The sequence below is a fragment of the Populus alba genome, chromosome 12, assembly GCF_005239225.2.
Source record: "Populus alba chromosome 12, ASM523922v2, whole genome shotgun sequence".
Taxonomy (NCBI): domain Eukaryota; kingdom Viridiplantae; phylum Streptophyta; class Magnoliopsida; order Malpighiales; family Salicaceae; genus Populus; species Populus alba.
Genome location: NC_133295.1, coordinates 9,479,162 through 9,495,580, shown reverse-complemented (window position 1 = coordinate 9,495,580; position 16,419 = coordinate 9,479,162). Strand labels below are relative to the sequence as shown.

Sequence of the window (16,419 nt, the reverse complement as noted above, 5' to 3'; positions counted from 1 at the left end):
AAAACTTTTTACTTACGTAAAACTAATTTTGTTTAGACATTTTTAGATGATATAATAATATAAAATAAAATTTTAAAAAATAAAATATATTATTTTAATATATTTTTAAATAAAAAATACTTAAAAAAAAAAAACAATATCTTCCTAATAATTGTGGCGTAAGTTATTGGAAAAGCATCGTGTTTTTCCAATTCTGAAAAAGCTATGGAAATTCCCTTTCCTTTTTAAAAATCAATACCATTTCTCTTCTCTTTCACTCTTTTTTTTTTTTTTTTTTTCCTGTTAAACACGACATTCGCGGTCTCACTTTCTCCTTTTCATTTCTCTCCAAACTTGAAAATTAAATTCAAATTGATCAAGCCATATTTTTTTCCGAGATGAAGAGAGGCAAATCGGATACCAAGTTGGACAAATTAGATAGGTTTGTGTCATTAAGCAGGCAAAAATCCGTTCAAATCCTTCTTGTTGTTGCTGTTATCTACATGCTCCTTGTCACTCTTGAAATCCCTTTTGTTTTCGACTCTGGCCCCACCTCTGAAACCACCACCACCACCACCCTCGCTCGCTTTTCTGAGCTTCAAAGCGAACAAGTTTTGCAAGATAAAGATGCCCCAACTCGACCTCTTAACTGGGTTTCTCATAACTTTTCCCGCCCTACTCAATCTCAACTTGCTGCGAGCAAAATCTTGTCCTCTTTGGGTTTCCACCCTAAGACCTTGGATCCCACTAAGAAAGACGGCTCCGTCGACCTCCATAAAGCTGCAAAAACTGCTTGGGAGGAGGGGATGAAGTTATGGGATGAAGTTCAATCTGGTAAAGTTCAACTTTTGGAGGTTTCAAACCTCAAGAATATATCCGAACCATGTCCTATTTCGGTTACGCTATCTGGGTCCGATTTTTTGAAGCGAAGCAATTTGGTGGAGTTGCCTTGTGGGCTCACTTTGGGGTCACATATAACGCTGGTGGGTAAGCCAAGAGCAGCACATGCTGAGAAGGACCCCAAGATTGCCTTGGTGAAGGAAGCAGACGACGAGGTGATGGTTTCCCAATTCATAATGGAATTGCTGGGATTGAAGACTGTGGAGGCTGAGGACCCACCAAGGATTCTTCATTTCAATCCCAGGTTGAAAGGGGATTGGAGTTCGAAGCCTGTAATTGAGCAGAATACTTGTTATAGAATGCATTGGGGGACTGCTTTGCGTTGCGAGGGATGGGGGTCTGGGACTGATGAGGAGACTGGTGAGTCGTTGATTCGTAGAGTTTCTTTTGGTGATTGTGTTTTTTTGAGGAATTTATACTTCTTCCTGGTTTGGTAGAGTGTTAAATCTAAGCTGTTGGGTTTTTTTTATAAGACTTTATAGGTGACAGATTTGTTCTTTTGAAGGATAATAATGTTTCACCAGCTTAATATTATGTTTGCGCATAAGAATTAGATATTGTGAGCTGCTAGGTTAACAACAGACAACAGTGCATGCAAGGTTTCCATCTCCCTTTTCTTTCCACGTCATTTATTGAAATTGCTATGAAAGAGACTAAAATTTTACCTCTACGTGCAAGTAATTTTTTCTTTGAGTTCATCCATTTCTTTTTGTGTTTCCACCAAATTGAGCAATTCCTTTTATTGATTTCAGTTGATGATCAAGTGCAGTGTGAGAAGTGGATCCGTGACGATGATGATATATCAGAGGAGTCTAAGGCAACTTTGTGGTTGAACCGGCAAATAGATCGAACAAAAAAGGTGACTTTTGACTGGCCATTTCCTTTTGCAGAGGAGAAACTGTTTGTCCTAACTCTGAGTGCTGGTTTGGAGGGTTACCATGTTAATGTTGATGGGAGGCATGTCACTTCTTTCCCTTATCGAACTGTGAGTAACATCCTACAGCTTATCAATCTCATGATGGATGTGGAGTGTGGAGTTTTTGTAATGTATCGTGGTAATGATGACAGGGATTTACTCTTGAGGATGCAACGGGGTTAGCTGTTACTGGGGACATAGATGTTCACTCTGTATTTGCTGCTTCATTGCCCTCGAATCACCCTGGTTTTTCTCTTCACAGGCATCTGCAGATGTCTAGCAGATGGAAAGCACCATCTCTTTCTGTGGGGTCAGTGGAACTTTTTATCGGTGTTCTCTCTGCAGCTAACCATTTTTCTGAGCGAATGGCTGTTAGGAAGTCTTGGATGCAGCATAGGCTTATAAAATCGTCAAATGTGGTAGCTCGTTTCTTTGTAGCCCTGGTATGTGAAAACTTCTGCAGTGGAATCTGCTGGTTTTATTGTTGTAGCTTAACAAAATCATTCACTCACCCTTCTGAGTCAATGTTTGGACAGCACACTCGAAAGGAAGTGAATTTAGAGTTAAAGAAAGAGGCTGAATATTTTGGTGATATTGTCGTGGTGCCTTACATGGATAACTATGACCTTGTGGTGTTGAAAACTGTTGCCATCTGTGAATATGGGGTGAGTAATGAGCTATTTCGAGATTTTGAAAAGAAGTTATCTTTGGGTATTAGTTATATAAAAATGGCTTTGTTTTTTTGCTTTGGTTTTTTACAGGTCCGTACAGTGCGTGCAAAATATATTATGAAGGTTGATGATGATACATTTGTGAGAGTGGATTCCATTATAGATGAAGTAAATAATGTTCCTGCTGGTAGGAGCTTGTACATTGGAAACATAAATTACTACCATAAGCCCTTGCGATATGGTAAATGGGAAGTGACATATGAGGTAGGCCGAACCTATTAATTGCTAAACCCTGCGCTCACCTAAAGTTGCTTTTGATCATTGTATTTAGCTTTATGTCAAAGGCCACTGGTAATTGTCGCTTGGTTGCATAGCATCACATTCATTCTAGAAGTCTCATGTGTAGTTCTTGTGTGGAATGCAATGCTCCCTATGTGTATTGTTTGTGAGAAATAGATGATATGATCCTCCCCCGACCCCACCAACCACCCCAAAAGGAGGAGTGTGGGGATTGGTCCCAAGTATGGTGTTGGTTTGATGTCTCCTCATGCATATTTTCCGGAGGCCATACTCTATTTTATGTCAAGACTTTGTGATGGAATTCTAATTTAAGATTATCCTGCCATCTCTTCTCATTTGGTGGTGGTTTCAGGAATGGCCAGAAGAAGATTATCCACCCTACGCAAATGGGCCAGGCTACATTTTATCTTCTGACATTGCGTGCTTCATTGTTTCTGAGTTTGAGAGTCATAAATTAAAGGCAAGTAATTGGAATGGTTTTTAACTTCTCCTCTCTCTGACCCTCCCTCCCGTTTAACTGACTCGCACTTCCCATTTTGTGCAGTTGTTCAAGATGGAAGATGTCAGTATGGGAATGTGGGTAGAGCAGTTTAATCGCTCAAGACCTGTGGAGTATGTGCACAGCTTGAAGTTCTGCCAGTTCGGATGTATTGAAGGTTATTATACGGCTCATTACCAGACCCCCAGGCAAATGATCTGCCTTTGGGAAAAATTACAGAAGCGTGGAAGGGCTCAGTGCTGCAATCAGATTATGATCAGGACTTCAGTCAATGAGAGGCCCAAGTGCCGGAACAGGGAGAGGATGATCACTAGATTTGGTGAAATGAGGACTGGATCATGGATGAGAGTCACCACCTGGGGTGACTGTCCTGAAAAACTCAAGATATAACGAACAAGGGAGACAATTTTGCAGCCATATAGCATTGTATATTCTGTGGAAGGGGTTCGCCTAGCAGCACCAAGGCGGTGGAAATGCCCTTTCCTAATTCAGTCATCGTTTTTTGCTCATACTTGTATCGTCCTCTTTATCTGGCATCTAGGCCTGAGGTTGGAGGTGATAAAGATGGGTGAACTATAGAAATCCTAGTTCTTTTACTTTAGAAATGATAGCAAGATCATGCACCCGAGGGTCAAGGGTTACTCAGAGTCAACTCAAGCTTTGGTGCGCTGACCCGGGTCACGAAATTGACCAGGGCCAGGTCTCACAACGCTGCGTGGAAGATGATGTTTATATGTTCGCGCAGTTTATATTTTTGTATTTTCATATCTGTGCTTTTTGTCATTCTTGGCAGTAGAGGATATTGTATCAGCATGTATTTTTATTTTTATTTTTATTTAAAAATAAAAAAAAGTGAAAGAAGCTCATGTACTTTTTTAGAAAGGAAAAGAAATTAGTACCAACCTATCAATAAAGTTTATAATTTTCATATTCTATGTTCTCTTGCAACAATGTTTGGCAACCTTTCAACTCATCATGTAGCTGACTGAGTCAACAACTTAAAATTTTTAGATGCTCATTAATTGCTTATTCTTCTTTTAATAAATTCCGACCCACGCTCTGTACCATCATTCAAATAGGTTTAAGTTTGGATATTGTTTGAAAGGGTGGCTAGTATTTTTTATTTAAAAATATATTAAAAATAATATTTTTTAATTTTTTTAAAATTATTTTTTTATATTAATACATCAAAACGATATAAAAATATATATAATAAAAATTAATTTTAAATAAAAAATTTAAATTTTTAGAAAATATAATTTTAACCGCCGTGTTCCCAAACACTATCACACTAGGTATCCCAACATTAAAATAATTCCTTTCAATTTTTTTAGTGATTATAAATAACATAATAAAAAGATAAAGTAAATGATATAAATTGAAAATAAATTCTTATAATTTAAATATGAATTTTTTAATTTATTTTATTATTCAGTATTGAGTTGATAATAACTTAGTTTTGTATTTTTTATTATATAATAATAAAAAAAATTAATCTAACCTAGTAAAGTCCATAATTGAAGTCACGGGTTAATTTAGCAGGCCAACCAAGGTTGATATTATTTGTTTTTATTATTATTATTATAATTTTTTTTTTGAACCTATCTAATTGATAAGATCACATTGAAACAACTCTTATATAATTTAATTTAAAAACCCGAGTTAATAAAAGAGTTGGGTCGGAACTTTTTTAAACACGAGTTATTGTGCTGAGTTTAATAACAATATCGAAAAGTTTATGACAATCTATGTATTATTATTTTAAGTTCCGAAGAAATTGGATCCAATCTGCAATGAAAGCACACACAATAAACTAGTAACATCTATTTTTTTTTTTTTTTATTAGAACATGTGAGTTTAACTGAACTTATTTCATCTCTCGAGTGAATTTTCAGTATTGATTACGAACAATAAAACAACTGAAATTTAAGTTAAACAGCATCTGCATTAGACTGCTGTTATCTATCTATTTATTTGTAATTGTACGAATAGTTTTGGTTGGATAGAGGCTTTTGGGACCTGAGAACAAAAGATGAAGGAATCGTCATCTATAGGATAGATCATGCCATTGTTACCTCACCCTTCACTTTCTTTATCCCATTGGAGCATTTGCTTTCGTCTGCAACCTCTCAGTTGTGAAAAGCCTGTCCCTACTATGGCTCCAGTACTTCCTCATCTATCTCTGTCTCTTCTCTGGTCCCGTTCACTTGCAAGAAAGCTAACCTTCAAGCTCCATCAAATAATCCTTCTGCCTCTATTTCTTTCTGCAAGTCTTGGTGGAAATTAAGGAGTCCCATTTTGCAGCCACTATTCCGCTATTTTTATAATTTTAAAGTATTTTTAACTGGTTTGAAAACTTATTTAATGATAGATTCCTACTATAATAAAGATAAAATAATTGTTTTTATACACCATAAATATTTTTTATTAATACGGAGTTCATATCACACATGAAAACTGTCACACCCGACATCGCGGCGGCCCTAAAAATAATTCTCTTGAATTATAGAAAAAGAATGGATTTCTGGCATCTTGTTCTTTTAGGAAAAAAATGTCTTGTTTAAGGAGTCGCCACCTAGTATTATGGTCATTAGGAACCCTAACTGGTCAATAGAGATTTTATGGTTCGGGACTGGTTACGTAAAAGGAAAGATATTATCACCCCTTAAACGTCCTACCTAAAGCAGGCTGCATTGCTAGTTTCATCTTAAATTGCTAAATGTTTATTAGTTTATGCTATGAAAATTTGCTTATAATATTCCTGACTCTGGCGCCAGTGAATATTCAATTACAAATATTTCCAACTCTGGCGTTGGTAAATATTACGTAGCTATAAAATAAATTAGATCAATATTTTATTTTATTCTCGACTCTGGCTCCAGTGAATAAATAAATAATAATAAATTTATTTTTTACGAATGCAAATATTTTTCTATTTTTCTAACCAAATAAAATAAAATACAACGAATAAAAATAATATAAATTTAAACCGGTATTTTTATTCCTAACTCTGGCGTCAGTGAATAAACCAATAAATTTATATTATTTTTATTCATGAATACACATTTTTTCTGTTTTCTGTTTTTTTTATTTTTTTATTTTTTCTATTTTTTGGGCTGGGCCCAGCTCAGCCCACATGGGCTGGGCTAGACCCAGCCCAGGCCAGCCGGTCACTGGCCCAAGCCGGTGACCAGGCTGGGCTGAGCTCCCGCGTGCAAGTGAATTAAAATTCACTTGCACAGAGCCAATGTTAATTAAATTAACAAACGACGAGAAGCAAAGGTTTGCTTACCTGGTGCTGGAGACTGAAGAAGACGATGTTGGGGCTCTGGCTGGCCGACGCTAACTCCTCTCTGCTCTGTCTCTTCCGTGTTTATTTCTTATTCTCTCTATCTCTGTGCTTTTGTTTTTCTTAGTTCTTCTCTGTCCCTGTGCTTCTGTTTTTCTTAGTTCTTCTCTGTCCTTGCGTTTTGTGGTGTTCCTGGTGTTACTTTCTCTGATGGTTTGGAGTGTGTGTCTGGAGACGATTAATTAGGCTGGCAAGCCTTTGCAGTTTCCCTGCACTTCACTCGCGTCTTGAGAACAAAGACAAAGCAGGCCTGCTATCCTTTCGCCCTCTCCCTATTTCTCCATTTTTAGGTCCCCTCTCTGTTTGCATTCATGCTCTCCCCTGCTCTCAGTTCTGCTCTCTTTTTCCAGTTCTTCCCCCCCTGTCTACTGGGTTTTTTCGTCTGGGATTTTTAGCCTCTCCCTCTCTTTCGGTTCTGCTCTTTTTCTTCTTGGGTCTCTTTCCCAGGTTTCAGTCCAAAAATCTCCTCCTGTTGGCTGCGACTCCCTCTCCTTTTATAAGGCCAAAATCGGTGGTAACGGCTGGCCTCTTAAATGCCCTGTAACCGACCCTTTAAACGCCTTCAATGATCAAACTTAAGTGTTGGCTGGAAACTGATGAAACGGAGGAAGAAGACAGTGAACAGTTGTGTCCAAGAAACGGCTACGATTTCCCATTCAACTGCTATTTATGATTTGGTCCTTGAAGTTTTGAAATTTTTGTAATCAAGCCCCTGGATAAACTTTAATTGGACCTCAGCATTTCAGCGTATTTTTACAAAATAGTCCTTGGACTCTAATTTTTGCAATTTAGAACCCAATTAAACTCCAAACTTTGATATTTTTTCGATTAAGTCCCTGATTCCATTAATTCAATTAAATCCAAAGTCCAATTAAGTCTAAAACTTATCAATTCTCCAATTAAGCCCCTGATTGGATTAATTAAATTAATTTCAAGCTTAATTAAGTCTCAAAACTTATCAATTCTCCAATTAAACCCTTGATTGGATTAATTAAACTAATTCCAAGCTTAATTAGATTAATTCCAAAGTTTAATTAACCTCAAAACTTCCAATCATGTTGCCCTTAACCCAAATTTTAATTCATTCTTCGTTTTACTTGTTTTTTCATCATTATTATTTTTTTTATCATCATTTTTTATAATAATAATAATTAAAATAAAAATAAAAATGGTCAAAAATTGGGTTATGACAGTTGCCCCTTCTTTATAATATTTACTATGCAAAGATATTGGAAAATTTCATTTTCTTTTAGCTTTGTATAGTAAATTTATAAAGAAAAATAGATACAGAAAGAACCTTAGCTTCTTTTTTTTTAGTCTTGAAAACTTTGAAAATAGTAGCTTGACACTCGACCTTTACAGAGAGATGTAGAAATCAAGAAACAAGTCATTTGAAAGATGACCTATCTTTTTTTTTTTTGTTTTTTGTTTTCTTTTGTTTGAAATGGATGAAACTGTTTTGGGCAACCTGCCCAATGATAAAAGAATGCGAAGAATTTCGCGAGTGGTCTAATTGTTCCAAGCGACCTGCCCGATGTTTGAAAAATACGAGGATTTTTCAAAAGTGGTCACATTGTAATGGGTTACCTGCCTAGTGGAAAAATACGAGGATTTTTCAAAAGTGGTTACATTGTAATGGGTTACCTGTTCAATGGAAAAATACGAGGATTTTTCAAAGATGGTCACATTGTAATGGGTTACCTGCCCAATGAAAAAATACGAGGATTTTTCAGGATGGTAGATTGTAATGGGTTACCTGCCCAGATGGTCACAGGGGGGAGAGACGGAGAGAAAAAAACAAAGGAGGAACAAAAAAAGAAGGAAGAACAGAGACGGAGAAATCACAGAACCGGAGAAGAAAGAAACTAAAGAAAAAAAAAAGGGGAAACTGAGAGCAGGGGAGACCGAGAACAAATAAAAAAGAGAGGAGAGGGGAACAGAAAAACAGAGAGAGAGAGCGACCAAGAACAGGGAAGAAAAGCTTGGAGGAGAAACATGAAAAAGCCAAGGGCTAAATAGAAAGGAGAGGAAGTGGTGTCTGCAGGGGGGCATTAGCTAGCCAACGCAGGAGTGCCAACCTCTCTCCGGTTGCGCCACCCCCCCTCTGAACAGACAAATACAAAGAAAAATAGAGAGCACGAACGAGCAGGGAGAAGACGCGCATAAGAGACAGAGCAGAGGGATCCAACACAGAAAGAAAAAAAAAACATAGAAGAAGGAACAGAGGAGAGGAAGTAGTGTCTGCCGGCCAGAGTTAACCGGTCGTCACCATCGTCTTCGTCTTCAGCCCGCAGCTGCACCAGGTAAGTTTGCATCTTTCCTTCTTTATCCATCTTTAATTACACAGGCACTGTGCACATGCAATTTTAATTACACATGCACTGTGCACTGTGCACACGCAGGAGAGACTTAGTTTGAGTCATTGGCCCAGCCGGGTGGGTTTGGGCCAGTGACCGGGCCGGGTTGGCTGGGTCCAGCCCAGCCCAGCCCACTTGGGCTAAGCTGGGCCCAGCCCCAAAAAAATAAAAAAATAAAAAATATGGTTGTATGAATAAAATAATGTAAATTTATTGATTTATTGACTGACGCCAGAGTCAGGAATAAAAAATACCGATTTAAATTTATATTATTTTTATTTGTTGTATTTTATTTTATTTAGCTAGAAAAATAAAAAAAATATTTGCATGTGTAAAAATAAATTTATTTTTATTTATTTATTCACTAGCGCTAGAGTCGGGAATAAAAAATATTGATCTAATTTATTTTATAACTATGTAATATTTACCAACACCTGAGTTGGAGATATTCATAGTTGAATATTCACTGGTGCCAAAGTCATAAATATTGAGCAAATTATCAGGGCATAAATCAATAAACGTTTAGCAATTTAAGACAAAACCAGCAATGTAGTCTGCCTCAGGCAGGACGTTTAATGAGTGATAATATCTTCTTTTTTTACGTAACCAATCCCAAACTATAGAATCTCTATTGACCAGTTAGGGTTCCTAGTAACAATAATATTAGGTGGCGACTCCTTAAACAAGATATTTTCCCCTAAAAGAACAAGATGCCAAATATCTGTTTTCCCCCCCCCATAATTTAATGATCATTTTTAGGGCCGTTACGATGTCTAGGTGCGACAACTTATATATAGCCTATACGCAGCTCCATTTAGAAAACAAACTACACTAATCTAGGATATCATTCTGGGTTACAATCAGCTCAAACAAAATAGGAAAATAGATTATTCTGATTGATATTCTGATGATTCTAGTGGTTATTTTCCCATGATTAAAGGGTGGTACAACTCCTTTCTGCCCTCACACAACTGGCAATGTGAGACCACTTGTTTCCTCCGGTGTGAGGCAAAAAAAAAAAAAAACGTGGTCTGCAGCTCCAAAAATCAAGCGCGATGATAAAGGAAATAATGGCATATGGGGAGGGGTATTGTTCAAAACATAAATGAATAGTACCATGCTAATTAATTCCTATGTTGTTTCATGCTATAAAGTCTCAAACGGTGGTTTTTTTTCTTGTGAAAAGAAGCAGAAATAATCCAATGTGGCGGCCAGTAACCATAATTATTATGATGTTTTATGTCCAGTCCCAATTAAACGAAACCAATTATCTTTCCAAAGTTTAACATTGGTCTTTAATTAACCCAACAAATTCTTGAAACATTAACTTAGGTCCCTCGAATCAGACTTGCAAACTCAGGTCATAATCCTTCTCGTGGCATAATTCTTTGCTTTCATGCTAGACATTCAAACGAGAATATCTTGAGCTTCTAATATTGGAATTAGACGATTTGAAAACCTAAATTCATCTACACATACAAGACTACAACTTTCATGAAGGATTCAAAATAAGATAAAATCATTTTAAAGAACAGAATTGCAAAAAAAAAAAAAAACTCAGGCTGGAACCCTTCTCATGGCAAGATTCTTTACTTTCACGCTTGATATTAAAAGGGGAATATCTTGAGCTTCTGATATCAAAATCAGGCGATTCAATAACCAAAATTCATCAACACATACAGGTCTACAGCTTTCATGAAGGATTCAAAGTGAGATAAATTTGTTTTAAAGAACAGAATCTGGCTACAATCTAGTTGGTCAAAAGGATCTCCTGATCTGATTCAGGAAACTGATAATGCCAAACATCTCAATCTGACTGAGAGTTTATCATAAGAACAGTGAGCCCTAGGACTTAATAAAGGTATAAGTTAATTCTTCAACATGTCATGAGTGACAAAATATAGTTGGGATGGTTAGATATTGCACGAAACCAAGTCATAATCAAAGCTTAAGTTGGAACAAAAAATTACGATAACAGCTGAATCAATTTTTTTTTCTCTTGGAAATTATGAGAGATTTTTCTAACCTTAAAGACCAGATAAAAAAGGAACGAATTTAGCATTATGAATACTCCTAATCAGTCTAAGAAACCTGATGACTTTGGCAGCAAATGGGGAGGATAAAAAGAGTGGAAAACAGCTCAAATAGGGTTCGAAAAATATTTCTTTCTTCTCTGCTTTTATCAATCTTCTAGCAAACATGAGCTAAATTCCTGCACTCGGTTCAAAAGGGGTACACATCATCCTCAGCACGTGGGGCTAAAAAATGAGTAACAACAACACTAATATGGAGTGCATATCATACATGAAAACTATGTTGTTGCCCATTAAATATCCTTGCAATATTAGCAAATTTCTAAAAATAAATGTCATATCCTTGTAGAAAAAAAATCCTAACCAAATAGAAAGTCCACAAGTCAAAAGAAAGTAAATAATAAATTTCTTACAGCCTCTATTGATTAGTATTGCGATGCCTTTCTGAACTTCAATTGACCTGAAAGTTTAACCCAAGGTAGAAAAACATGTCAGAAGACTCCATGTAAAATTTTAGCTCAATCCAACAATCTAATTGAGAATTTTAATTATTGCCGTAAAACTGGACAGTTGTGCATTTTATGTCAAAATACAAATCTGATTGTTTTTTCCTTGTCCGAATCATATCAATGAGTAGCCTTTAAAACAAGCCTATTGAATTTAATTGTGAAATGGTGGCTAACATGCTAAGTATTTCAAATGATGATCCTCATGTATATGAGATGAAAGTTATCCCTATAATTGAGGGATTTATATATGTTGAGACGATTATTATGCTTACTGGGAGAGAAAAATTTTCAGGTGCAAAGATCAAAAGTCAAGACTTGATGCTAAGACCTAGATTGTTTTATAGGGTCATATCACATAATATTTGCCCCAGAAAAGGCACTTTGATGAAGTGACTTTTATGGACTTATGCCTTATCAATTGTATGATTAAAAGAAGGCCAACTAATTTGTCATCTATTATAATGAAAATTTTGATAATGGAAAATGGTAAAAAACAAAAGTCCTTGTTTTATGGTCATTGCTTAACAACTATCTTTGAGTATTTTGATATTGAATTCATGAATACAGATCAGACACCGTATTCCAAACATTTAGAGATAGATAATAAGACCCTATCAAAGATAACATTTATCTTAAATAAGGACGTTGCATGGTTTTTGAAAGACCAAATTAATGAGGAAAAGCGTGATGAAGAAGACGAACAACAAGTTGGTGATGATGAATTTGCTAATGTATTTGAGACACCACCTTTATCTTCCTCTCCTAAAGATGTTGGTACTAGCTCATTGAGGTTTATGTAAGCATTCACACACACACACACACACACACACACACACACACACATATATATATATATAATATATATATATATATATATATATATATAATTATATATGAATGCTTACATAATTAAGGGGTAGAGATATATTTATAGATTGCATATTAGTGTTTAAATCTCTAAGGGTATATTGCAAAATATAGGGGGGGTGCATATTTTTGTATCTATAAGAATACATTAATTGTTATCATAAAAAAAAAAAAAATAGGGAGATTGGTGACCTATGGGTCACATATTAATATTTATAATATCTTGTATTTTGATTATAACAATTAAATGGAAAATGAACTAATGATATGCTTGGATGAAATTAAGTTTAAATATGTTTTATATTCAGATCACACACACACACACACACACACACACACACACATATAAATGAATGCTTACATAATTAAGGGGGAGAGATATATTTATAGATTGCATAATATTGTTTAAATCTCCAAGGGTATATTGCAAAATATAGGGGGGGTGCATATTTTTGTATCTATAAGAATACATTAATTGTTATCATAAAAAAAAAAAAATAGGGAGATTGTTGACCTATGGGTCACATATTAATATTTATAATATCTTGTATTTTGATTATAACAATTAATGGAAAATGAACTAATGATATGCTTGGATGAAATTAAGTTTAAATATGTTTTATATTAAGATCACCAACATGCATATGGAATTGAATGAAGAAATTCATCAACAAGTGCAAGATGTAAAGCGATTAAAGACTTGGCTATTAATGATTCATTTTAGAGCTTATTGTTAAATCTTTATATTTTTCTTAATAACAAACTAAAATGAATTTGCAAACTTCACATTGCATGTATAAATAGGATTGATATACATTTAATAGATTCAAGTTTCACTAAGTTTGAAAATATCAAAACTGGTTTTTAAGCTAAACCAGTTGATCATTGTCGATTCGTGATGAACACCTGAGAATTTTGCAAGAACCAGTCGACTGAATGTTTTAGCCATTAGAGGCATTCCAATATCTATAATTATCTAGTTTGTTTTGAACACACACACACACACACACAAGCTATTCCAAAAGAAAAATCAACTAGAAATCATTAATCCTAAGTGATGCTAAATTAAATATTTATATTCTAGCACAAGAATATAAAATCTCACACCCATTACGCTTGAAGTATCTATTTATGATCAAAATATTTGAACTACTTGCATGATAATTCATCCTTATTATATTTTGTCACAAATCAGCCAGAAAGGAAGAATGAAAATGTCACAATGATTGGCTTTGATTAGTGAAGGATTATTTGTGATGAATTTGTTTAGATTGTTTATCCAAATTAGATAAAGAATTACTCAAGTTTATCTTATAAGATATAACGTGATTACTTTTGTAATTATCTTGTTTGTTTGGATAAATTATATAGAAAGTTCATATAAAAGATAAATACAACTTGGCCAACGATAATTGTCACATAAGTGTTTTTATGAAACATAGATAATAGTTTGTTAAGAATGTAACAAACTAAAAAGCTTGAAGATAATGTTCTTATCCTTATCACATGGATGTTATATAAGAAACGAAAATCTGAAGCATCAGTAAGGTGAGTGCAGCACTTATATCGGAGCAAAAGTGTCTAACTAGCTAAGAAGTTACACAGAGTTTCGCAACATATACTCTTAATACATAAATGGAGTGTGAAGAAAATTCTAAAAGAGAATTGTTCATTGTAGAGTAGGAAAGCCTACAAACTCCTAAGGGGAGTTCCCGAGTTAACTATTAGCAACTAGATGTTCCAATTAGGATGACAATAGTTTAAAGATTGCTAAGTATTATGGCAAGCTACTATTGTTTTCCTTGATAAGTAAGATAGTATAGTTACAAAGGATTTGTAGTTATAAATATTTATCTTGTAATCTTCTAAACTATTGAAAGTTGTGTATCTTAGGTTTGGTGTCCTCGAAGGGTTTTTTTTTATTTGTTGAGGAGTTCTTTAAAAAGATTTTTTCTTTATAAACAAATAAGTTGTTCATTTAAGTTTTTCATACTTATATTTATTTGGTTATTAATTAGTGTTTTAATAGTGTTAGCTGATTGCTTCTTAACACACAAAAAACAAAAAAAGGTTGTCAATTCTTTTTCCAAATAAGTTTTCAACTATGTTATTTCTCAAAAACTTTTTCCTATTATGCTACTTTGAAGAAAAAAAAATCGTTCCAGCATATCAAAAATCAAGCGTCTATTTTGTATTATTGTTGTACTTATTATGTTTTATAAATTGTTTTCAAATATTTCACTAGTTAGATTTTAGATTTTTTTTTCTAAAAATTAGCATTGTTTTAAAAAATAGCAAAATAACATATTTTGAAATTTTTTTTGGCAAAATAACATAGTTTGATACATGTCATGATTGAACAATGTGACATCTTAAGATGTTGTTGGTGGAAAGCTTGACATTTCAAAGAAATTCTTAAATGGGTTTACACAAATTACAATGAGAAAAGAGAAAAAGAAAGAAAAAAACTTCATAAGCATACCAAAGCTTTGATTTCGATACAACAGGTACAATTATAAAGATTTTGATTATACAAGTTTAGAAAGGTCACCAACAATAATTGAAATTGATCATATGTGGTGCCGAAAGACGATAAGTGGCTTACTTACTTTTAGGTGACGCATGTGTCCCACTCTAATCATCGGTGATAATCTTTTTTAGTGTCATTAGATTTATCTTGTCATGATCTTTTAATAGTAACAGTGGTGTCCTAATCAAGTATTTGGTATACCTTCGAGGTCTTTTTTTTTGTTTCAATTTTTTCTTTCTTTTCTCTCCTTATTGTAATTGCTCACTTGTTTTTTAGCGATGTGTGCGGCTTACTAGGTCACTGTTGATGACCTTTCTTAATATTGTTGGATTCATCTCCTTAACATTTTTCTGATGGTACTAGTTGTATCGAAATCAGAGCTTTAACGTGCATTTGAGGTCTTTTTTCTTCTTCTTTTTTTCTGTCTATTTTCTCTTCTCATTGTAATTGGTCGCTTATCCTTGGACAATGTGTATAATCCATTTTGATAGTTGTTGGTGATTTTTTTGTGTCGTTAGATTCATGTTGTTGAGATTTTTCTAATGATATTGGTGATGCATAATTAGAGTTTTGATGAATGCCTATGATCATTTTCTTTTTCTTTATCATCTCTTATCTCTTCTCATTATAATTTGTGCTAGCTCATTTAACAATTTTTTTGAAATGTTGTGTTTTCTAATCATGACAATTACATTTGTCAATCGCACGACATGCATCAAATTATGTTATTTAAAATAAATAAATAAATTGTATTATTTGGCCAATATATTTTTTTAAAAAAAGTGTTAATAAGTGGAAATACCCTAAAATTTCTCATCTTTTATGGATATTTCAGTGTTTAGTCCTGGTGCTAATATTCTACATTTTTTTCAATTTTTAACGATTGAACTTGTCCACGATGGGGAGCAGCATGATAATCGATTCTCTTCTGAATTCAAACAATAATCTTAAAGAAGAAAAATCTAGCAAAACTGCAATGACCTTTCTCATCTCGATTGATGGAAAAGTATGGATGACTGACCGATGACTACTGACTGCTCATTGCAAAAAGCTTATGAGATGAGATGCGATGACCCATTGGTTCTGTACGTCATAAGAACCTGCCCTCTTCTTCCCCGTCTGCAAAACTGCAATGCAACCATTTCCGAGAGCTGTTTATTCAAAGGCATGGCAAATGAGAATCGTACGTGGATTCACATCATATGAAGTCCCAAGTGGTCAGAAAGTGAACTGAAACTCGCCGGTTTCTTTCACTCTCTTGCACTTCACCGAGAAAATGACAAGGTCGTATTTCTGTTAATTAAATTAAATTGAACAAATATTGAAAAGGCAAGGAAAAACAAAACCCACTGCACCTAATCGAGAAAGAACCTCGCAATCCGTCCACAATTGTCCATTTTCTTGACGCATGTTCCATAATGCTTCCCTTTTTGCAAAACTAAAGATCATATCTCGTTCTTCACCCTTTTTATTATTATTATTTTTTCAAGTCCTCGTCACTCCTTTTGC

The 16,419-nt window shown here is 34.5% G+C and overlaps 1 protein-coding gene across 2 annotated transcripts; it reads left to right on the top strand.

Annotated features, from left to right (window-relative positions):
* Window positions 1-205: 205 nt before the first annotated feature.
* LOC118044595 (hydroxyproline O-galactosyltransferase GALT6) lies at window positions 206-4,198 on the top strand. Of its 2 annotated transcripts, XM_035052967.2 has the most exons (7): window positions 208-1,239; window positions 1,632-1,864; window positions 1,948-2,238; window positions 2,332-2,460; window positions 2,557-2,730; window positions 3,119-3,226; window positions 3,311-4,198. In XM_035052967.2, exons 1-7 carry the CDS (start codon window positions 378-380, stop codon window positions 3,653-3,655), a joined length of 2,142 nt encoding a protein of 713 aa, XP_034908858.1. In that variant the 5' UTR covers window positions 208-377; the 3' UTR covers window positions 3,656-4,198. The 2 variants fall into 2 exon arrangements, with proteins under 2 accessions (XP_073259798.1, XP_034908858.1); XM_073403697.1 differs by having other exon boundaries at window positions 206-1,239; window positions 1,948-2,460.
* Window positions 4,199-16,419: the final 12,221 nt, after the last annotated feature.

Bases quoted from the DNA above. Each gene is read 5' to 3' on its own strand.
- LOC118044595 (XM_073403697.1), top strand. From the start codon at position 378: ATGAAGAGAGGCAAATCGGATACCAAGTTGGACAAATTAGATAGGTTT. The intron at 1,865-1,947 runs GTGAGTAACATC...TAATGATGACAG, and splicing joins CTTCTTTCCCTTATCGAACT to GGATTTACTCTTGAGGATGC. The intron at 2,731-3,118 runs GTAGGCCGAACC...TGGTGGTTTCAG, and splicing joins AATGGGAAGTGACATATGAG to GAATGGCCAGAAGAAGATTA.